This window comes from Phymastichus coffea, unplaced genomic scaffold (assembly GCF_024137745.1).
Source record: "Phymastichus coffea isolate CEN01 unplaced genomic scaffold, Cenicafe_Pcof_1.1 PCOF00009, whole genome shotgun sequence".
Lineage (NCBI taxonomy): Eukaryota > Metazoa > Arthropoda > Insecta > Hymenoptera > Eulophidae > Phymastichus > Phymastichus coffea.
In genome coordinates, this window is record NW_026706820.1 from 8,695,332 (window position 1) to 8,719,785 (window position 24,454).

General features: G+C 35.3%; 1 protein-coding gene across 8 annotated transcripts in view; it reads right to left on the reverse strand.

Moving 5' to 3' along the window:
- The window catches only part of LOC131670948 (coiled-coil domain-containing protein 93), a 636,062-nt gene that overhangs the window by 588,297 nt on the left and 23,311 nt on the right, over positions 1–24,454 (reverse strand). For all 8 annotated transcript variants that reach the window (XM_058947048.1, XM_058947011.1, XM_058946991.1 and 5 more), the window contains one exon: positions 4,635–4,729. In XM_058947048.1, coding sequence (XP_058803031.1) covers positions 4,635–4,729 — 95 coding nt within the window. The remainder of the gene's footprint in view (positions 1–4,634; positions 4,730–24,454) is intronic.

The following is a 24,454-nucleotide window of genomic DNA, read 5'->3' on the forward strand; positions in this document are numbered from 1 at the left end:
AAAATTAATTAAACGGTAAGCAACCCCGTTACAACCTAATATATTTTGTTTTATCCGTTGATAATCTAGTCTGTTGCCAAATTTTTCTCGACTTCTTTTTTTCTCTTATTTTATTTGTTACTACTTTGGAATTTATTTGTTTTTTATTTTGTTTAATCGAGTACGTAGTGGTTGCATTTTTAATGGCTGTTGTAACGGGGGGATAAATCTGCAAAATGAGAAATTTATTTAAGAGTAAACTCCCACGATGCAGAGCAAACCGCCGCTCCGTTAACACGTATGTTAATACGTGTATTCGCCTTAACGTCAGCTGACTTAACTTAGTTGTCTTTGATCAAGCAGAGTTGAACTCACCTTAAGTCACGTGCCTTGTGATACTCGATGAGTTTTAAGTGTAATCGACTTTGCTCCTAATCCACTTAATCCCCTAGCTATAATCGGATTAAAACCTAAGCCTTTTTCAATTGTTTAAACTATTAGGAAAAATTATATGACGAAATCGGCGAATAAGTTTAATAGATTTTATTAATAAAAAATCTCTACAGTCTCTGTCGGGCCGAAAGACTGACGCACGCGAATAGGATTTACAATTAAATAACTTTCGGTGAGAAAGAGAGAGAGAGAAGATACGAATATTGGCGCGATCTAACGCTCGGCGCGAATACAAAAAATTAACGCTAATACGGTTGGGCAAAATACCAAATGTATTTTGTCACGCGATAATTAAGGGAGGTGCACCTACCCTGCGGTGCAATTACGGTGATCAGCCGTAATTGTTGAAGCAAATTTAAGGTGCTCCTCAGATCAGAATCAGCTGTGCTGCCTCGATTGCAAATCTGCTGTATAATAGCTGTTGCTTTTGCTGCTGCTTCCGTGATGCTGCTACTGTTGCTGCTTCCTCGCTCACCCTTGCACACGTATCCAAAATCCAAGTAAACTATTTATTGGCAAATCGGTGAAACACTGTGCTAAACTATTTTGGCGGTACTACACAAGTAACAGCTGAGACGTAACTGCTAATTCAAAAGATCGCGCGCCTCCTCTCTCTCCCAATACTTAGAACTAACGCGCGAAAATCAGAATCGCGAACGGTTCGATTAATTGAATCGACTACCGTTGCACTGTATAGATGTTGTTATTTAAATTTTCAATCGCAGAATCTATATCCTGTTCTGTTTTAGTGGTATGTTGCATGTAATTTTATCATTTATTATTGCTCAGTAAAGATCCCAATTTGTTTTTTTTATTATACATAAGACTATTTTTTTGGTCTATTTTTATTGTTGAGCTGAGGTTTATAATAAGTGGGGAATGATTTGAGGTTAAATCAAGACATAATTCAGCTGTTAGGTGCTTAGGGCATAGTCCTTTTATAATAGCGAAATCTATTAAATCCGATAATTTATTTATATTTTAGGGCGAGTAGGTAGGTTCGTCTGTTGATATTAGCGTTAAGTTTTCCATTTTGATTATTGCATATAAAGTTGCTCCTTTTGGATTTGGAGTTATCGATCTTGATCCCCACCATGGATGCTTTGCATTATAGTCTCCTCCTGCGAGAAAACGGCTTCCCAGGCTATCGAAATATTTTTTGTATTGTTCCTTTTTTATTGTATGTTTTGGAGGGCAGTATAATGCCGAGAGAATAAATCGACCGTTGCTGTCTGTGATCGCTACATTTGTTGCTTGTAGGTAGTCGTATTTATGTGGTTCTATTTCGTGGTGTTTAATAGTGCTTTTTATTAATATTGCCGTTCCTCTATGTGCCTTACCGTCAGGATGGTTTGTATTATATGATGTGTATTGCGGTATTTTTAAAAAGTTTTTATTAGTGAAATGTGTTTCTGATATTAATATGATGTCTATATTGTTTTCTATCAAAAAAGGTTTTATTTCTATATTTCTTCGCGCTAAACCGTTAGCGTTCTAGATTACTATTTTTATTTTTGTGTTCATTATGTCTTATCTATCAGCGTGGTAAGCAAATTTAGCATCGTGTCCATCTTGTTTATTAATTGAGACATCAGTTGAGTCATCATATTTACCAGCTGATTCTCATTGTTATTGTTTACTATTGGTTGAGGTGTCTGCATTTGTTTTGATTCTTCTTGTGCTGTATTTAAATTTCCGGCTGCGGCCTGCGCATATGAGACGTTTGTCTAACGATATTTTCTGTACTTGTTATTTGTTTTGGTCTTAGAGTTGGAAATTTTTGCTGAAGTAATGTTCTTGCACTGCAGCCTTTTTTTATTTTTTGTTGAATGGGACACTCCGTTGAAAGATGATTATTTGCGCATTTAACGCAAACTGATGTTTTATGGCAATAGTTTTTTGCATAGCCATATTCTTGACATCTCATGCTTTGGAGAATTTCTCTTTTTTTATATGGTTCTTCAAAATAGATTATTTGGTTCATTAGTTTGTTAATTTCATTAGTTTGTTTTTTATATATTTCTTTATTATTTTTATTTATTTTTATTTCTACGAAAAATATTGGTATAGGTTGTTTTGTTATTTTGTGTTTAATATTAAAAATTCTTATTACTTTGTGATTGAAGATTTCAGTTTCTTGTTTTAGATCTGTTATATTGACTGAAGCATGCATGTTTTTGAGTACGGCTTTCAACGGTTTGTTTTCTTTTCTTTAATAAGTGTAAAATTTAGTTTGTTTTTTTTCTAACTCGGCTATTGTGTTAGTGAATAGTTCAGAATTATCGATTTGAATTGTAATTTCGTTATTTATTCAAAACTTTTAGTGTGTATTCATTTTTCGCGACGTTCTTAAGGTCAATTAAAGAACTGATGTTTAAAACTCCACTTACGAATATGGGCGGTAATTTTGGCGGTTTGACGGCTGTCGGTGTTGCTGGCTATTTATTTTTGTAGCTTGTTTCATTGTTTTCCAGTACTTTAAATCTGTTACTTACTTCAACTGTTGTGTTGTTCGAATTTTCCAGCCAATACTCTTTGATGCTTGCTTGCCTTTTCTTGTTTATTCTATTTTCTTCAGGACTATCTCTGAATCTTTTGTTGTTCACTGCATTCCACTCGGTGTCTTGCTTATTTTCTTTATTTCCAGCCATAATGGCTAATTTTAAGTTTAAACGATTTTAACTAGATTTATTTTGTGAGATCTTATATGTATTACTTTCAATAAGTAGCTTAGATTCGGTTTCGGAGAGTGCTTCGAGGCACGTCTGATCTGTACGAGCTCTCGAACAGAAGTGAATAATTCAAATAGCAAGTGCGAATTAAACATCATTTTTTTTTATCCTAATGGGTATTTGTGTTTTTGTAGGTCGTAAAAAGCAGTTTGATTGAAAGTGCGATAACTATAGCCAAACTTAATCAAAGTAATCGCGTATAGGCTCGTTCTAATATGTAAAAAAAAATTTATAACGAATTATCACACGTCCAAAAATTCGCTCCAGTCAAAATTTATGGCCAATTATGTAATAAAAAAGTGGTATTTTTTGCATACCGAAAAAGAAAATGCTAGGTTTGAAGTACGATAACTCGAGTCAGGTGTTATGAAATTTGTCGTATGACAACTTATTTTAAAGTATGGAAGGAGAGTTTTAAAATGAGTTGTCACGAGTCAAAAAAGCTACAGCGGTTTGTATAAATGGCAAAAAGTCCATAAAAGTAAATAACGAGTTTAAAATTCAAATTTTATTTATTTTTTTTCTCGTCTCAGATGGGCTATTGGCCAACATGCCAAGACACATGTATTATATTCTTTTACATAGAATACGCTCAAAAATTTTCATCAAAATCGATGTTCCATTCGCTAAGACCTCTCCTTGTTAGTTAACGCTATAAGTAAATTTTGTACATACCTGCCATATTGAGAAACTACAATATACAAAAACGGAAATAAAGTAAATATAAACAATTAAACACTATATTTGTTACAAATCTTGCATATTATTAAACAAATTTATAAAGTAGAAGTATTAAGTACGCTATAACTTTTGTCATACGCGTTAAATGTCAATGTCAGCTGTAGTTAGATACCGTCTGCTATACAATATTTGACGCATGCGTAATAGCGTATTTTTGAGTGTCCAACGTTTCCAAAAATCTTACATTGTTTCTGACAATTTAAAAGTTTCCGACATGTATCTATCTAAAACCTCAAAATTATGTCATTTACCCATCACTACTCGTATCTAGGTCAGGTTTATTTTAAATAAAAAAAAAGGTCAGCTTTATTAATTAAGTATATGTCAATGTTTCTTTCAAAACTTTTCTAGAATATCTTAAAGAAAATTGCAGAAAACATTTTTCTATTAATGTATAGCCATATTTTACATAAATTCTCAAAATGAAAATAATCTCATCAATCATGCTTCACATCTTTGAAAAAAAATATATATGCTCCAAATAGATGATACAATAATACTAAAGTAATTATATCTAAAGCATGACTTCGGTGCAAAAAAATACTATATTTTAGATTTGCGAAACTTAACTTTTCTTAAAATGTTTGTTTACTGAAAATCATATTTGATCTTAAAATATTTGGTCATATTTTAGTTTGATTGAAAATTAGTTCAATCATACCGTGATAGAATATATTAATATTTAATCAAAGCAACTATTTATTATGATAATGGATATTAGTTTCTTACATTTTTTGTCCTATAGTAAGATTTTCTTGAAAAAGAAGATGTATATCCACACCAAAGGAAGATGACTCAATGCACCATATCATTCCTCCGATAATCTTGGAAAAAAATATATATTTTTTACTCAATAAAATATAAAAATATATTCGTATGTAATTATTAGATCAATTCTATATACCATTAAATATGTTACTACTGTAGATGAAAAGAACGTTGTCAACTACTTTGACGACTCTTTGTACAACAGGATTTAATTTTTAAGGGGTAGTAAATTGATCACAACCTTTGTCAATAAATACCTCTTGAAAATAAAATCATCATTACATAATAGCAGGGAACTGGTTAAAAAGTATTTCAAAACAGAAGTTCCGCGAGAATGTAGTTTCGTTATTTTAATATTATTTTTTTACATTGTGACGAAGAAAATCGCTTAACTTGCCACTTCCCCTTCATCCAATACTTTTTCATAGCTACGCGTGCCGATATCAGACCATACACATGCGTATATACGTGAGTGCACCACTAATGAGTTTGAATAGACGTAGTAGTGACTGGGGGTAATTCCGTACGCTCAAATTATTGTTACTTAAAGTCCCTAATATAAGTGGTAACTTAAAACTTTATTTGTAAAATGAAAAGTGTGTAATAACAAATTATGCACGAATAACCGAAAATTTCACTTGAATGAATATGTTCAAATGGACTTAGAGATAGCTGGATAGTTCCGCACGCTTGTATTTAGTGTATTTATACTGTAAGACAATAATTAATGTGAGTTATCCTTTTTATAATAATATTTGTGTAATAATGGATTAAATACTCAACTTTCCGCGATTGGCTACTTTACGTCATAGGGGGGACTGAAGGTAGTTTCGAACACTTAAACTATTTTTAGTTATTCACAACACTGTAATATATAAGATGCGTAATCGCTTGGCCATTAATATTAGTGTATATGAATGACTTGATGTATAGGAGAGGCAGTGGCATATTTAAGGGTAATATTTAAGGGTAATTTTAAAGGGTTGATTTATAATCAAATTGGACAATTTTTCTGCTCAATATATCGTTATTGTGTTATATTTAATCAATAAATACAGAGTAGAACGCTAATTTTGAAATTTTATATTTTCGTTCGAACCTTCGAAGCTTCAAACTCATCACCACTAAATCCTGGTCTGTTTGTTTTGATGTGCAAGAATAAAGAGTGGTACAGATTTTTGTGAACTCTGAAGGCGAAGATGTACGTGGAAAGAGAAATAGATAAGAAAGAGTAAAAAAATGCGGTAAATGAGCACACACAAGAGCCGCGTTACACACGCACTCACAAGCGCCCGTGGGGCGGTCAATACGGCGTGTACGCTGACGTCTGACTATACGCTCGCTCTCTTCTTCGTAAGACGCCGAACATGCAGCAGATAACTATAAAAATGTTTCTCGGTATCATAAACTGCTGCGGTATCTTTTTGGTTTTTCGATGCGATGAGTTGGTGCACCGGGTCAAACCTAACCTTTGGAACAGCTCCGTCAGTGCATCATTTACTGCAGCCGACACTCTAAGTATGCTTGAACAGCAGCAACAGCAGGAGTGGAAGCATGACAACAGCAACGACCAGCGTTGGCAGTGTGAGCTTCTGCACGCTCATGTTTGCAAACAAAAGTGACCGCGATGAGTCTGGCGCTGCTAGGTCGAGGTTGATCGTCACCGACAGCGGTAGCAGCTATCTCCGCACCTTGCGCTCCCAGATTTTCCCTTTCCGGCATCTCTTCGTTGGATGCACCCTCTTTTGCTCAGCTCTTTTAGCTGCTCGAACCACTTTCTCATTCTGCTCTCTTTCTTTTTTGAGCCATATTGCTCAAACCTACTCTCTTTCCGCTCGCTGTCTTGGCGGCTCACAGTACCTTGGGCTCTCCCCATTCCTTTTCACCGTTCACTTTCTCTCTCTCTTTTGCTCTTCGCACTCCTGCTCTCTTCTTTCGACTCTCTATAGCCGCTGGCCATTGCACCCCTGTCCTGACCCTGCAACAAGCACGATCGCGTCAATGCTATGATAACATAGCCACTACATCCGTGCGAGAAGAGTGCTGCGCACAGGGCTAACGAACATCGCTATCAGCCCTTTCACATTATAAATAATTGATTCCACGGTATTCAAAATGAAAATAAATCCAATAAATGTGATTAATCTTCTTCTTACGGCTTTGCAATTTTTAAATAATCAGGAAAGTGCTGCAGAGTCAGAAAAATTTGCCAATGAATTTGTAACAGATGTTAAATAATGTAGAGAAGAGATAGGAATGGAAAATATATATAACTCTGTTCAAAGTGGAATTCATTTAAAAATGCATTCTGGTAGAAAATGAGCTGTTGAAGGAGAAAAACAGGTGCAAAGGGCTGGGTAATCAGTTTCGTTCACAACATTTACACTATATAAGTTCTATATAATATTAGATGACGGAGAATTTCTTTCACAATTTTTTCTAGATTAAAAAAAAAAGTGACCAGTTTGGACCAACTGTTGAATCTAATTTATTTCGACGTAAAAATGTACGAGGGTGGTCCGATAAGTACATAGCCTACAAAAGAAAAACGAAAATTTTGGAAAAGTGGCGTTTTATTTTTCAACATAGTCTCCTTTTAGTTCGATACACTTGGCCCAGCGATGCTCCAACTTCTTTAACCCATCTGAAAAATACGTTTCCTCGAGATCTGAAAAGTAGGCTTCCGTGGCAGCGATTACCTCCTCATTCGACTCAAATTTCTGCCCGGCGAGTGACTTTTTCAAGTTTGGAAACAAAAAGAAATCGCACGGGGCTAAATCTGGAGAATACGGTGGATGGGGCAGCAGTTCGTAGCCTAATTCGACCAATTTGGCCATGGCGACGGCGGAGGTGTGAGCCGGTGCGTTGTCATGGTGGAAGAGCACTTTTTTCTTCACCAAATGGGGCCGTTTTTTCTGCAATTCGACGTCGAATCGGCCCAATAATTCGGCATAGTACAGCCCTATGACCGTTTTACCCCTCTCCAGGTAGTCGATGTAGATCAGACCTTGTGAATCTCAGAAAACGGAGACCATCACCTGTCCGGCCGATGGGGCATTCTTCGCCTTCTTCGGAGCACTTTCGCAGGGTAAAGTCCACTGTTTCGACTGTTCCTTGGTCTCTGGTGTATACCAGTGGATCCATGTTTCGTCGACTGTCACGAAACGACGCAGAAACTCCTTCGGATTGCGCTTAAACAGCGTCAGACATTGTTCTGAAGTTGTCTCACGGTTGCGCTTGTTGTCCGGAGTGAGCAAACGCGGCACCCATCGCGCCGACAGCTTTCTCATGCCCAAAATTTCATGCAGGACATGACCCACGCGGTCTTTTGAGATGCCTACGATCTTAGCTATCCCGCGCACCTTCAATCGTCGATCTGCCAATACGAGATCGTGAATTTTTGTCACGTTATCCTCCGTGGTAGCCGTTTTCGGAACACCTAGGCGTGGCTCGTCATAAACCGACGTGCGACCACGTTGAAACTCGTTTAACCAATTTTTGATGGTTAACATCAAAGGAGAAGAGTCACCGTACACAGCATCCAAGCGCTTTTTGATTTCGCTGCGCGATTTCCCTTCCAAAAACGAGAATCGAATCACCGACCGATACTGCTCTTTTTCCATTTTTCAAAAATTAACGGACACACTTGCTTTCACACGCTCTCAAAAATAAACTACAACTCTGATCCGGCTGAAATCTTGACAGTAACCATCGAGAAGGTTGTACTACGTGATAGAATATTTCTTTTGCGAGAGTGGCGCCATCGGGCGGTGAGGCTAAGTACTTATCGGACCACCCTCGTACATGTTCAAGCATCAGATTCTAGAAAAATGACTTCAGGTATTTATCAATATTTATTTATCGAAAGTAAAATTTTTTCGAAACACCGGTATACTATACAACAATGTTAACAAAATTAAATTTTTTCAAACTATTGTAAAATTTGGTTACAAAAAATATATTTTCCGGAAGTTGATTCTAAAAGTATATTATTACTAAATTCTTGGAGTGCGAATTGCTCCAAATTAGTAAAATAAGTTTCATCTGTTAACAAAGAAGTAAATATAAAAAAGTTCCTACAGAAACTAAAGAAAAAATTCAACTTTTAGACGTATTTAGCTTTCGTATTTGAATTATGATATGAAATGGCATAAAAGTAAAAATATTATGAAGCTACAATCTCTAATCCCCAATCAATGTTCATCCCGAAGATATAAAAATCTTATTAAATATTATTTCTTAGTATAAATATGGTTTCCTTGATGTAAATCATGGAAAATTTGAGAACACAGTCGACTTCAGCTTTGACAATTCTTTCAAGGCGCATTGTGTGAATAAAAGCTGCAGTAATATTGCAATAGTTTGCTGTAATTGATGTAAAATTTTTATGTTTTAAATCTTTTTGAAGGGTGTTATTGTTCATTAAGTTAGTTTAATGAATGAATAAAGCTAATTGTAAAATTTTACATTTATTAAAATTTTTTTAAATACTAATACGTAAAATATAATGTTCTAGATCAGTATGATAAACATTTAACAGCTTATTTATTAATTGATACAGTATTAACAATGCTAATTTTCCATTAATATTATAAAAATTAATCAAATAAAATCTGTGCAAATCAAACGGTGAAGCTTTCCGATGTTTCATTTAAAAAGTATTGTGGTAGAATGGATTCATTGCGACCTAGGACATCATCTCTGCTTGGAACAAACCTTGATATGCTGAACGAATTAGATTATACCACGGTATACGTCTTATTTGATTAATACACTTGATCACTCTGAACCATCTAAGCCGATTAGTACTCCTTCACAGCAAGCGCCAGCGTTTTCATGGGATGAGTTGAAGGGATTCAATCTCAGATTATTAATCAGATTACTTGCTCTATTAATGATAAGTTTAGCTCTATTGATGATAAAATCATCAGTATGCAGTAGGATATAAACAGTACTTGTGCTGCCTTATCCAAGCAAATCCTTGCTTCTCTCAAATCACTACTTGATGGAGTACCTTTTGGTCACACTAGGTTATAGATAGTTCAATTGGGAAAGCGGACAGAATATGCACCTAGACCGATGAAACTTGTGTTTGTGTCCTCTATGCATGCCAATTAGCTGATGCGGCACTCTTCAAATATTTTTAAATCTGTTAAAGGCGTTAAGTGTGATCTGAATCGGATTATTAAACAACGTGAGCAGCTGAAAAGATGTATTGATGAAATGTATACTCATGAGCATGCTGGTGAAGGAAATCTTTGGATAACAACAATAAATGGCATTTCAAAAATGACTTCTTAATAAAATTAATTAGTGCAACCACTTCATCATTTTCAGTAGAGCTTAGTATAATTATCAATATATAGGCGGTCTTAAGTCAAAGTTGGAAGCCTTTATACACGGTGCTATCATATGCTCTCCAAAAACTAATATAATAATGATGATATCATTATATAATAATAATGACTCATCAGTGCATGAGGCTGTACTTCATATTCCAGGATATAGTTGTGTTCGTCGAGATCGTGATTTTATAAAGAGTGGCAAAGTACGGGAGGTGGATTGCTTTTGTCTGGCTAAAAAATTGGTTCTCTTATGATATATTATCGTCTGCTTCCTTTAATTTAGAGTATCTGATTTTACGACTGGACTGCCCTTCCAAAATCCTACTATCGATTACATATTAGCCACCAATCAGTTCTCTGTCGACTGTCTCCTTTGCTGCAAGTATGGATACTTATTGTTATGCCTCGGAAAGTATCTATTTTTCTTCTTTTGATACTAGGTATAATTAGCCATTATGATACTAGGTATAATCAGTCACTTGCGCAAAGTGTATTTCCTATAGCCTAGAAAGAGTCATATGCGATTCCTCTGTACAAAAATAATGGTGATAAGAGTGATGTAATTAACTATCGTCAAATTTCCAAGATGTGTGTCTTCTCCAAGTTATTTGATGGTCTGGTAACATCTGGTATTTCATCCTTTTTTCTTCATGGCATTAACCCTACGAAACATGGATTCTATCCTCTTCGGTCTACATTCGCAAATTTGGGTGAATTTGTTGAGAATCTAGTTGATGCTCTGTATATGGGAAAATAGATGGATGTTGTCTAGAAGAATGGAACTAGTGCATTTGATCAAGTAAGCCACTCGCTTTTTATCAGACAATTGGAATGCTTTGGCTGTATCGCGGGATCTTATTGCGCTGGTGTATGTCGTACTTAAAGAATCGTGTGTAACGCGAGCTATATGTATCGATGACATTTTTTCTATCCCCTATATGGCGTTATCGAGTGTTCTGCAGAGCTCTGATCTTGATCCACTATTTTTTATTGTCTTCATTAACGATTATTTTGCGGCCATCAAATATTCAAAGATACTCTTCTATGCGGATGATGCTAAGATTTTCAGGAATACTTCAGTTGATATTCGAGTTTATGAGCTTCAGAATGATATTGACGCATTTCACTCGTGGTGCGTGAATAATGGATTAAATGTGAATATATCCATATGTGCAGTTATATCACATGGGCGTACCAAGCGGCTTTCTCACCATAGATATTCGATTTGTGGAACGACTCTCGTGCGCGTTACAATATTTAAGGATCTTGAAGACACGTTTGACGAGAAACTGACCTTTTGTGATCACATTGCCAATATCAATTTGTCAGTATCAAGGATTTTGTCATCAGTTTTGCGTGGGTCATGTGATTTCCGAATCCCTGATACGTTGATTGCTTTATACAATGCTTATTCGCGCTCTATTCTGACATATGCAGCTGTTGTTTCGGCTCCGTATCAGCAGTACAATAGAGTAAAGTTTGAATCGGTTCAGCATCGCTTCATCCGATTTCTCTCAAATCGTTTTAGTAAGGCAATGCATTCTTTATCACATGACTATTCTGATGTTGCAAAACACTTTGGCATTTTGCTTCGGTAGCATTAATTATTGAGTATCAGACAGCATTGTTTCTGTATAAGATCTGTCATGGTCTTGTTAATTATGACTTTTTATATGAAATAATCAGTTTTACTATATTTTCTAGAGCTTTGCGTGAGCGTCCTGTTACTTTTACTGTCCCCATAAGAAGAGGTAATCTGAGTCATGTCACAATGATTGATCGTGCCTCTTTGATTGTGAATAGCTGTCAAATCTACCGGAGATACGATCCTGTTCAGTACATGCATTTAAAAACGCAATTAGTTTACAGTTATTACATTACTATTGATTTTTTTATATATTGTTGTGGTTACTGTATTTTTGTACTAGAATTTAATTAATTAATTTATTAATTTAATTTATTAATTTATTAATTATTTATTTCGTTAAAATTTATTTAAAATAAAAATTTATTTTGTAAGTTAATTAATAGCTTATTTTTTTGAAATTGTATCTTTAATATGTAATTTTTTTATGGCTTGGTTGATAGGGCAACGGACTCGCACCCGGTAGGTCCGGGTTCGATTCCTAGTCCCTGCTGATTGATACAAGCACCACTGAAAAAAGTTTCATGTGCTTTATTCTCAAACACATTGCAACCTCCGTCGCTGATTAGCACTGATGGAGCATAAATAGAGCAACGTTAAACAAAATTTAAAAAAAAGAAATATGTAATTTAAATATATAATATCTGTATACTCTGAAGGTAAACATCGAATTAACGCTAATAGCCTAACCTATTGGCTGCCTGCGGGGGCAGCACTTACCGGTAGACGAAAAATGTACTGAGGGAATTCGGCACGCGACGAGGCGGAACGCGCGCGATTGAAAACGAAGCAGTTAAGGATTAGCCATCTACATGCTTAGCGGAACGTGCAGAATCAGCTACCGATACGTTAGCCGGAGAGTCGAGGATCAGCACCCGATCGCTAAGCTGTGCGAAAGAGATTGTCGTTGTTCCCGAACCACCCTGAGTGTCGACACGAGCTGACCCGGACCTGCAGGAGTCGTGCTGTAGCCTGAAGGAGCTGAGTGCGTGCAAGCGTGCGAGAGTGTGCGAGTGAGGAGTTTCGCCATCGAGGGCGAAACCAAACACGCGAGTTACCTCGAAGCGATAGAGGCAGACTTTGTCGCAACCGGAGTTTGAATTTGTGCTGCTAAAAAGGTAAGCTGGCCAGCTTAATTTCGCGGTCGCGATATAATTGCTATACGACTAATCCCTCGACTCGACAAAAAGCGTGCATGTGACATCTCGGCAAACAAAGAGCGGCGAGCGATCCGACACTGCATGTTAGTATCGTGCGCGCGGCATGTAAACATAAACACGCGGGCCGAATACGATGTATTGTTATGTAACGGTTCAGTCTGATTTATCTCCTATTTTCTTCTGCAAATTAGCAACCCGTCATACACAAGACAATCAAAGAAAAGCGGTAATGGAGCAAAGGCGCTTTTCTCACGTATATGAAAATGTGTTAGGGCAACTCTGCGAAAACATTTCCATATAAGGAGCGTGACGTCCCGACCGTGGGAAAATTTATTGTTTACGATAGAAAATCGACAATTACAAAGTTTTTCAAATGAACAAAAGTATTTTTTAGTCAATTTTGATGCGCTGATCCTGAATTTCATGTTGTTATAACTCTCAAGTCGATATTTGTTAGTCAAATTTAATCTACAAGTTAATATTGTTAGTTATTTTGCAATAAACAATTATATTGTTATTTCGAGTATGCGATTACAACCTCGACGTATTGAAACAGAAAAGCAAGAATTTGACACTTTGATAACTAATTATTCACTAAGTTATCAATAAATAAAAAATTTATAATTTTTTTAAACAATAAAAATTGCATTGTTAGATGGCGAATCGATCATACATTGATATAAAATTAATGATTTTGACTGTTACTAATTTACTGATTTTTAAATCGTTAAACAAGAAATTGGCAAATCCATTTTTTAATTATTATTCAAAATTAGATAGCTATATTAATCATTTTTATCTTGAATAACATTCTTCTAACCACAAGCGATTTTTTCATGTAAAAATTTTCCATAATTTTATTGTAAAAGTGGCGTAATTTGATTATTGAATTGTGTCACTTATAATTTTAAAAGGCGATTTTTCCTCGAGAAGTAATTTATGTTAAAAAATTCGTTATTTCAAGTTTTTTTTTTTAAATGGTATAATTGCAATTTCGATCGAGCCATTTTGCGATAAAACATGTACAAAATTTGTGTCAATGACAAAAATAGCGTTGTAGGGGCTACCAAGCGTAGAAAGGAGCCCGTTTCGCAAGTATAAATTCGCTCGTCACTGCGGCAAGAGGACTCACTATCCTACCTTGCTTAGCAGCGCGAGCACTGTTAGAGAAATAAAGCCTCAGCAATTTCCTGAGATAAATTTCTTATTCAGTGGTTAGCCTGCTAAACTCCCATCCTACAGATATCTAAGCGCTCAACTCATGAGACTATCTCTCTCATGAGAAAAAAGCAGCCTTAGACATCTTCCTACCCAAAATATATTTGCTGTTGAGAAATTAAGTTGAGTAGTGATTGCGGCGCTGTCGGGCCTCTCCCCGATAGATGCGACCACTCTCAATTGCATTTCGAGACAATTCGTCGAATTAGAAAGCCTTGTGGTTTGCTACTCGAAAGATTTTCTCGGAGACGCGATTGCGAATTCAATATTAAGAGTCCGAACTATTGTTTTGATAACGCGAGATAGATTCAAACGTTACATTTAAAAGGTAATAAAAGTTCTCGTTTATGATATTAACAGAACTTTCGAAGTGTTCATTGCGTATTTGTAGATAGTTGATTGACTGACACCCGTTCCCTCCTGCTCTCCGATTTTCGTATTTAACATAGGTAATTACGTGCGCTCTTCGATACGATTATGCGGATAAATTAATTAAACGGAATACCCACCGCGTTACAATACAGGGTGTCCCATTTTAAAGGAACCACCCCGAAATTTTCAACGGTTAGCGTTGTACAAAAAAATTGTTCAGATAACAGTTGTTTGGGACAATGGGGACAACCTTCCTGTGAAATCCGATTTGACCTTAAGATTTATTTTCAAGGTCATTTGAAGGTCAAAGTCATTTATTGAATAGGAACTCATATTTTTGATCCCGGATTCGGAAAGAGCGGGAAATTTTTCGCTTAGATAACGTATTATTTGTGGGGTGCGGTTAACCCCCCCCCCCCTCATCTAAAGTCATGTAGGGGTCAAATTTATGATTTTCTTCATCATAGGGATGATCGAGCAAGGGTAAGGTTAATTGTAATAACCCAATAACTCTAATACCCAATACCTCGATTACCCCAATAACCCTAATAAACCAATAACCAAGAGATATTTTGAATAAGGACCCCCATTTTTATCCCGGATTCGAAAAGAGCGGGAAATTCTACGTTTAGATAAAGTATTATGTTGGGGGAGCGGTTCACCCCCCCCCCCATCCCACCGGGGCAAGGGTGAGGTTAATACAGGCTTAATATTAGGCTTTGAATACATAAAGTCGACTTTGAAAATCAACCTAAAGTTTAAGCTCAAGGTCACTGTTGTTTGACCGTACAATTTTTTTGGAATATGGGGGTTATTGAATTATTGGGGTTATCGAGTTATTGGATTATTTGGGTTATCGAGTTATTGGATTATTTGGGTTATCGAGTTATTGAGTTATTACAATTAACCTCACTCTTGCCCGATGATCCCTGTGCATAGATGAAGAAAATCATAAATTTGACCCCTACATGACCTTAGGCGGGGGGGGGGGGTCACCGCATCCCACACATAATACGTAATCTAAGCGAAAAATTTCCCGCTCTTTCCGAATCCGGGATCAAAAATATGGGTTCCTATTCAATAAATGACTTTGACCTTCAAATGACCTTGAAAATAAATCTCAAGGTCAAATCGGATTACACAGAAAGGTTGCCCCCATTGTCCCAAACAACTGTTATCTGAACAATTTTTTTGTACAACGCCAACCGTCGAAAATTTCGGGGTGGTTCCTTTAAAATGGGACACCCTGTATATTAGTATACTATATTAGTATTCTCTCCCGTAAAAATAAATAAAAGAAAAAAATCTATAAAACATATATCTATAAACCCAAAACATAAATCTAAAACCAACAGTAAGTCCAACCTCGAGCCTACAAACCCACAAACTTTAAATTCATTCCTAAATGAAGTTTGCATTTGTGAAATTGGAATTTTTTGCAATCGTAATTTGTAGGTATGGGATATACAAGGGTGGTCCGATAAGTACTTAGCCTCACCGCCCGATGGCGCCACTCTCGCAAAAGAAATATTCTATCACGTAGTACAACCTTCTCGATGGTTACTGTCAAGATTTCAGCCGGATCAGAGTTGTAGTTTATTTTTGAGAGCGTGTGAAAGCAAGTGTGTCCGTTAATTTTTGAAAAATGGAAAAAGAGCAGTATCGGTCGGTGATTCGATTCTCGTTTTTGGAAGGGAAATCGCGCAGCGAAATCAAAAAGCGCTTGGATGCTGTGTACGGTGACTCTTCTCCTTTGATGTTAACCATCAAAAATTGGTTAAACGAGTTTCAACGTGGTCGCACGTCGGTTTATGACGAGCCACGCCTAGGTGTTCCGAAAACGGCTACCACGGAGGATAACGTGACAAAAATTCACGATCTCGTATTGGCAGATCGACGATTGAAGGTGCGCGGGATAGCTAAGATCGTAGGCATCTCAAAAGACCGCGTGGGTCATGTCCTGCATGAAATTTTGGGCATGAGAAAGCTGTCGGCGCGATGGGTGCCGCGTTTGCTCACTCCGGACAACAAGCGCAACCGTGAGACAACTTCAGAACAATGTCTGACGCTGTTTAAGCGCAATCCGAAGGAGTTTCTGCGTCGTTTCGTGACAGTCGACGAAACATGGATCCACTGGTATACACCAGAGACCAAGGAACAGTCGAAACAGTGGACTTTACCCTGCGAAAGTGCTCCGAAGAAGGCGAAGAATGCCCCATCGGCCGGACAGGTGATGGTCTCCGTTTTCTGAGATTCACAAGGTCTGATCTACATCGACTACCTGGAGAGGGGTAAAACGGTCATAGGGCTGTACTATGCCGAATTATTGGGCCGATTCGACGTCGAATTGCAGAAAAAACGGCCCCATTTGGTGAAGAAAAAAGTGCTCTTCCACCATGACAACGCACCGGCTCACACCTCCGCCGTCGCCATGGCCAAATTGGTCGAATTAGGCTACGAACTGCTGCCCCATCCACCGTATTCTCCAGATTTAGCCCCGTGCGATTTCTTTTTGTTTCCAAACTTGAAAAAGTCACTCGCCGGGCAGAAATTTGAGTCGAATGAGGAGGTAATCGCTGCCACGGAAGCCTACTTTTCAGATCTCGAGGAAACGTATTTTTCAGATGGGTTAAAGAAGTTGGAGCATCGCTGGGCCAAGTGTATCGAACTAAAAGGAGACTATGTTGAAAAATAAAACGCCACTTTTCCAAAATTTTCGTTTTTCTTTTGTAGGCTAAGTACTTATCGCACCACACTCGTATACATGATGGTTTGTCGGTTTGGAGTTCGTAGGCTGGTGGATTTGAGATTTATAGATGAGATTATGAGATTGACGTTTGTTGGTTTGTGCGTTTAGGATTCGTGGGCTTGTGATTGTGGGTTCAAGGTTTGTGGTTTAAAGATTTGTGGGCTTGAGTTTTTCAAGCTCAAGTATTGTGGACCTGGGGTTTTTATGTTTTTAGAATTTTTAGTTTTATCCCTATAAATTTTAAGGTATGAAATCCTCAAAATTCGCAACTGATACGGTTCGTTACTTAGTACGTTAATAGGATTGATTATTGCTTCATATCAGATTTAATTCCCCGTCGTAATAAAATACTATGCAAAAACATCAAAACGTCATTCTGTATTTAAAAAGTATTTTTCTATATTTTTATAACATTTCTGTAAAATTTTACGGTGAAAAAATACTCGAATAAATAAAAAATAAAATCTAAAGGTTGTAATCCTCATTATCAAAATATGTATGATTTAGTAATATTTTTTATAATAAATATTTTCCATTTTCATTTATTAAAAAATATTAAATAGAATTGGAGATATTGGAAAAAATAGGAATTTGAGGATGACTTTCAGGGGCAGTCTTTAACTCATTGTCTTTGCAGTCTAAGCGCATTGTATACAAGACAGCTTCCATTGTCTCTCCTCATACTACCTACTCTTACTCTTTTCTTCATGGCAGTTGTGTCACTCTCGCTAGTCCGGCGGCAGTCAGTTACCGTTAGTATCTTAAAACAAAGAAATGTAATCATGAAAGCAGACAAAAAATTTTGCACTCTCATTTCTGCGATGGTAAAAAGTGCGACGCGAAGGTGCGAGCCTTAATAACGATACGGCTTGGAGAACTCCTGTCTCCGTCACAATTTCTAAAAATAGTGATTATGTCAAGGGTTATGCTCTTAAAATTTTATAACTTCAAATTGAATTTTTTGATATCTAGTTGCGATGGTTTTGCATATACGCAGATCTAGACTCCAGTGGTAGAAACCTTTTTTATTAAGCAGTATTGCTATATTTGAATACTTTTATGTATTTCAAATTAACCCATTAAGACCCAGGCCAAAACTAGGTTAAACTACCTATAAAAATAGGATTTTTATAAAAAATCATTTTAGAAAAAATGAAACACATTTTTTCTTTTGCTTTTTTCAATTGTCTATGAAAAATTATGAAGCCAGTTAACTAGAACGATTTTTTTCAAATTCCATGATATAACTGGTAACCCGTTATAATTGATCCAAACAGACAATATTTTTGATATAGAGGTTGGTTTGTTTATGTTGTTGAATCGGTTCTGGGGATTATTTTTTCATTTCACTTTGTTCAAGGAATTGTTCTTGCAAAAATAGGGGTTAAACCTGAATTTCAGCGATTTTTTAATTATAATTAGTAATTATTAGTATAATTATTTGCAGTTTTTTCATGCATATATTTCAAAAAATAGTAAAATTTTTATATTTATTATTTCCTTCTCCTGTAGGGATCAATTATTGGGGGTTGAAGATAAATTTTTTTAAATTAGAAAACAACGGCTCAATTCTTCACATGTGAATTATTCGTTTATCTTTTGTATCACAAATAAGTTAACTTTAAGTTTATGTTTTTACCACTAGATGGCGATCGTTACCCACAAGTGAATGCTCACACCCGAAACATTATAATTCAACTTGAATTCCTGTCGGAATTTTTCGGTTACAGAATTAAATCCAAACGGAACATTATTTTCTTGTAATCACAAAAATTTTTTTGAAAAACATACCTACAATTAGAGTGGATAAGGAAAGATTGCGGACCCTTATACTCTGATAATAGTTATGATAGTAGAAGATACTAATAAGAATGAAGATATTCTTTTATCAGATAGCCACCAAGGATTTGACTACTATGATGATATTTTGATTGAAGCTTATGATCTTCCACTAAGTATTAGATTAGCTGAGCTGCAGTAAAATCTCCTTTTCATGGAGACGTTTAACTTCATTTCAAAGGTTCATGCATTTACTGAAACTTACTCAGGAATGCAAAGAGATTGTGCTTAATAAAATAATTAATACTTAATAGTTCCTGCATTGATGTTTTCAGAACTTTTTTCCGATGATGTAATAAATATGATTGCTTGCCAAAGTAATACAGGGTGTATTATTTTAATCGATTCACCGGAAAATCTCGAAAAGTTGTCGTCATACAAAAAAATTGTTCAAGCAAATGTTGTTCAGAACAATGGAAGGAGAACTGTCAAAATAGTTTTGACCTTGAGAATGATTTTCAAGGTCATTTGAAGATCAAAGTGATTTTTTTAATAGAAACCATTAGTTTTGACACTGGATTTGATACACACATAATTTTATGTTTTTAATGTTACTTTTCATGATCATGGCAAGTTGAAAATAAAGGTGAAATTTGGTGAAATGAAGTCTTGATCAATGAGTCTTAACTCGGAAAAAGCTTATCCATAGTTTTTAGTGGAGTTTATTAAGGATGAAGAGATCTGGATCCTAGTATCTTGACCTCCAACTCGATTGCCAAGATTAAAGAGATTTTTGTGACGCGGATTTCATATCCACTCACTCATTGTCAACCTGAGCCCAAATGCAAGGAAAGGAATGTTCCACAAATAATTCAACTAAAGTTTTATACTAAGAACGCTATTGGCGCATTTACTACAACATACAGAAAACTTTTACAAAACTTTGTTAGTTATCTAGCGCAGGTACTCAAAGATAACAACATTTTATTGTATGCACGATTCGATCCTTCTTTGAAATTCATCACTTGTTCTTAATAGTACGTCTCGTGAGATGTTTCGGCAGACAGATTGAATTCTTTCGATTATGTCTTCTCTTCTAAATACTGGGTATTCATAAACAACATTTTTCAAGTAAAAATCGGGTGACGTCAAAACTAGAGATTTTGCTGGCCAATGTACACCATTATTCCTACGTCCAGTACATATCCGATCCACCTGTTCTGGTAATGTTCATTGAGAAATTCTCGAACTATTAAAGAAAAGTACGGAACAGTTCAACTAATTGTAATCACATTCTTAACCTAGTATTTAAATCTACTTCTTCAAAAAGTACTGGAAGACGGTCTCTAAGCAACTGTAAAAAATTATTTCTATTCATATTAGCATTGAAAAGAATGGACCTATGAGGTATCTGTTCACAATTCCTCACCACACATTACGGTCCCAACGATTTTGGTTATCGATTTGCCTATGCCAATGGAAATTAATATCCGTGAAAGTTATGTCTGTTAAACTTTCCGTCGTTTTTTAATTTCGCTTTATCAGAAATCATAAATAATTAAAAAAATCTGTAAGCGCATCTACATATCATTTACATAAATAGGTGTAACTTCCTGTAATAAAATAATACGATATGGATAATAAAATTGACTACGGAATATTCGGCTAGCAGTTGATTTAGAGATTCCATATTGCATTTCGATTTGACGAATATTGATATAAGGATCTAAGTAAATAGCTGCCATAACTAATACATGAACATAAGATTCATCATAAATACACGTGGTCTAACACGCCTTTGACGCTCTTCTCGAGATCTTAAATAAATATTTCGAATGATGGTTTGGTTAGGATGTTTCCTGTCTAAGTCTCGATAAAGAATAGCAGCTTGTCGATAGGTGCGGTGACATTTGTTCATGCGATTGATAATTTGCCATAATTTTAATCGAAATTATAAATAGATATTTTTAAAAATTGCTTTCAAATTTTTAAGGGACTTTTGAGATAACTTATTAAATTTTAGCTAAAGCAATGTAAAAAAGTCAAGAGTGCCTAAAGCGGGATCATACTTTCGCAACTCGTTGAAAAATTAACTTAAGAAGCTTTTAAGTTACTTAATGTAAATTAAGAATTAAAATATTGGAAAATTCAATAAAAGGATTAATATAAATGAGGTTAAGTGTATGATATTTCTGAATTATGAAAGTGTTCAAAGTTGCTAATGTTGATTCTGAAATAAGTTTTTTGCTAAAGCAACTTTAAAAGAGAGAGATTCAAGTATGTTAAAGTATTTCGAAGAAAGATTTTCGAAGCAATGTGATAGTGTCGTATTCTGTACGTTTCAACGATTTACTTGTTGTATAATCAATGCCGATTGAAGTATTAATTCATATTTCTTGAGTGACGGCGAAGTCGGTTATCGAAAATTGATAATTATCAAATTGATAAGTATCAAATCCGGTGTAAAAAGTAAGAGTTTCCTATAATTACACACTTGGGCACGATCACAGACACTCTGGGGAAGCTGTCACACCTAGGGCGACCAAGAAATCATAGATGAAGTGACAGTCGGCAATCAGCTGTACCAGGCTGCTGCGCACCGTCGACACCCTGAGCGCCACACATTGCTGACCACTGGCGAACATCCGAATGTACACACGTGACACACGACCAAGGGAAAATCCTCCTTACTTTGTCCCGTTCTAAAATTAAATTATTATGCAATTACTGATCAATATAAAATAAAATAATGCATTTCTATTTTAATGCTTCTTTATTTGTTGAATTTTCCGCAAAATTTCAATACATTCTAATTTATACGCTAATTTTTTAATTATTTGTACAAAATATTTTTATTTCAAAATAATATTTACATAGTAATTAATGAATATAGTAATAACTTTTTTTTTTTTTTTTTTTTATTTATTTAAGCAAGTTGAACCCATTCAGGGTTATTTTGCTATAGTAATAACTTATTTGACCCTACAAATAATCATGTTGCTATTTTTCTGCGATTGTTTTCCTACAATTTATTTCTAAATAAAATAATAATTTAGGAAGATTTTCTGTTATTAAAAAAATCATATGAAATAAATGAAGTATTCAAATTTTAAATTCATTCAAAATTACATATTGACTAGAAAGAACGTAAATAAAAACATTATACAAAAATGTGTGCAAAAATCTTTTCGAAAAGCATGTTTAAAAGCGAAATTAATGTATAAATCGACTGAAAACTACATATTGATTAAGTAGAACATGAATAATATCAAAAAGTATGTGTAAAGTCATGTGCGCGTGTATGTATACACCTAAAGTCTTGAAAAAAAACAGCTCACTCGTCTTCAACCACATCATTTGTTTTCTGAGTAGTAACTAATTCAATTTCTAAACTGTCGCTACAAGATTGCACTGCAACAGTTTCAGCAGCTATGCTAACAATTCTTTATCAAGATTTATGGCTGAAAGAAATGAATTTAGCTGGGCTTGGCCAATACTAGCATCGAGAATGCCTATAAATATATGCATTTTTATATTTAGAGAAAGATATAGTGATATATATGAAATGAAAAATTAATTATATCTGCTGCTGCTGCCTTCGCATTAATAACAAAAAGTTGATCCTTGAGCCCAAATGTTAGTAGTAGGGGCTAAGGGGATCCTGAGCCACTTACCATGCGATTTTTCGATGCCTACTCTACCGACGATCGGTAACGTTATAAATCCTCATATTGGCGATCTATAAGCTGCTTTATCGACAGATGTTTATCGACCTGCTTGACTGAAATCGTTTGCGACCGACTGTGTACCGACGTGCAGACCCCATGGGCCCCGCCGGCAATTACCGATTCTTGTATGGACGTGCAGATCCCATGCCCCCAGCCGGCAGTTATCGACTCTTATATTATCGACGTGCATGCCCCCGGCCCACGGATCCATGCCCCATGCCCCTTGTTCCATGCCAAAATAAAAAAAAAATGTTTGATTTATGTTGATTGATTGTGATTGAGTAAAATGTATAGGTGGGAGTTTCATGATCTCAATCAAAATGAATGAAAAAATACGTAGGTCTATGTAAATATAAAAGCTTTTTTATTATCAAATTTCAATTCTCTATATAAATTCAATCAAACATCCACCGAGAGATTTTCATTTTATATCCCGCTCTGTCACTTCTTTCTTAAAATTCTCATATGAAGATTCATTCTGGACGAGAAGCTCGTTGACTTTATTGGGAAGAAAAATATCAAATGATGCATCCAATTCTAGAACGATCTTCACACCATATTTCGTGTTTACTTTTTTCTTGCCGGTGATAGCGTAGAGAATATTTTGCTCCAAATCTTTAAGTTTTTTTGTAGGTAAAAAGCTTGGAGTTTTTGCAACTAAGTGGATAGCGTCCATGGTGTTGGATCTGTGAACCGATCAAAGAAAGAGAAAACGTAAGTTATATGTATTACAAAAATAACGTATTGAATATTTAAGTATTGTAGTTATAAAGTCAAAGTTTTTACATACATATTCTTTCTAAATCTAGCGTCAGTATAAAGTAATTCATTGTGCAGTTCAAACGTGTGTTAAAGACAGAAAGAAAGAAAAAAAATGCAGTATTTCTTTATTACCGATAAATGTAAACGTGCAAATTGTGAAAGAGCAAGTGAACATAGGATTGATCCGAGAATTCATCATTTGAAGATGCCTCCTTTACATCTACGTACTGTAAATTTTATTCACGAACTAAAAATTTATATTTTGAAGAGTAGTTTTGAACAGCATCATGATTATTTTATATTTTTAGTAGTCTGAATTCTACCAACGTATACGCTATGAGAATAATGACGTTGGAACGCAAACTGATGAAATAATATGTATGTCAGTGGATCAAACTGTAGAAATCAGAATTTTAGAAGATGACTTTTTAATAAAATCTGTTGGTGTGCAAGTCGGTGAAGTTACTACATATAGCGTCAATGTAAGTATTGACATGTCAAAATGTGTAAATTAATAGAAGCTTGTGAAGTAAAGTGTTTTTTTATGTTAGTATGTATCACAACCTATTGCTCAAACCAGCGCGGTTATATGTGATGTTGAAAATTTGAGTATTGTAATTTTACAATGATTTATAATTTTAGAAGCTTGTGTAAGTTAAGTTATTATGTTTTCAGCAGTCTGCTATTCAGAGCAATAGAGTCAGCATTGAAACGTCTGATGTACTGAATAGTGAGGCTAATCATGTTACTAATAGTCAAGTGAGTGTAATAAAATCATTAAAAAATTATATATATAAATTTGTAAGAGCTTTAAAAGTCAAATATCTTTTTGGTTTTAGACAATATTGTGAGTGAGATCCCAAAAATTAAAACTCATAAAGATTCTTTGTAAGTTTTAATTTTCTCTAATAGGAATTTAACTATTAAAGATTCCATAAACATTCGTCAAATGTTTATGGGATCTTTGAGAGTGATTTTCTAACTAATGTTTATAGACTACATTGTTTATTTCGTAGTAATGAA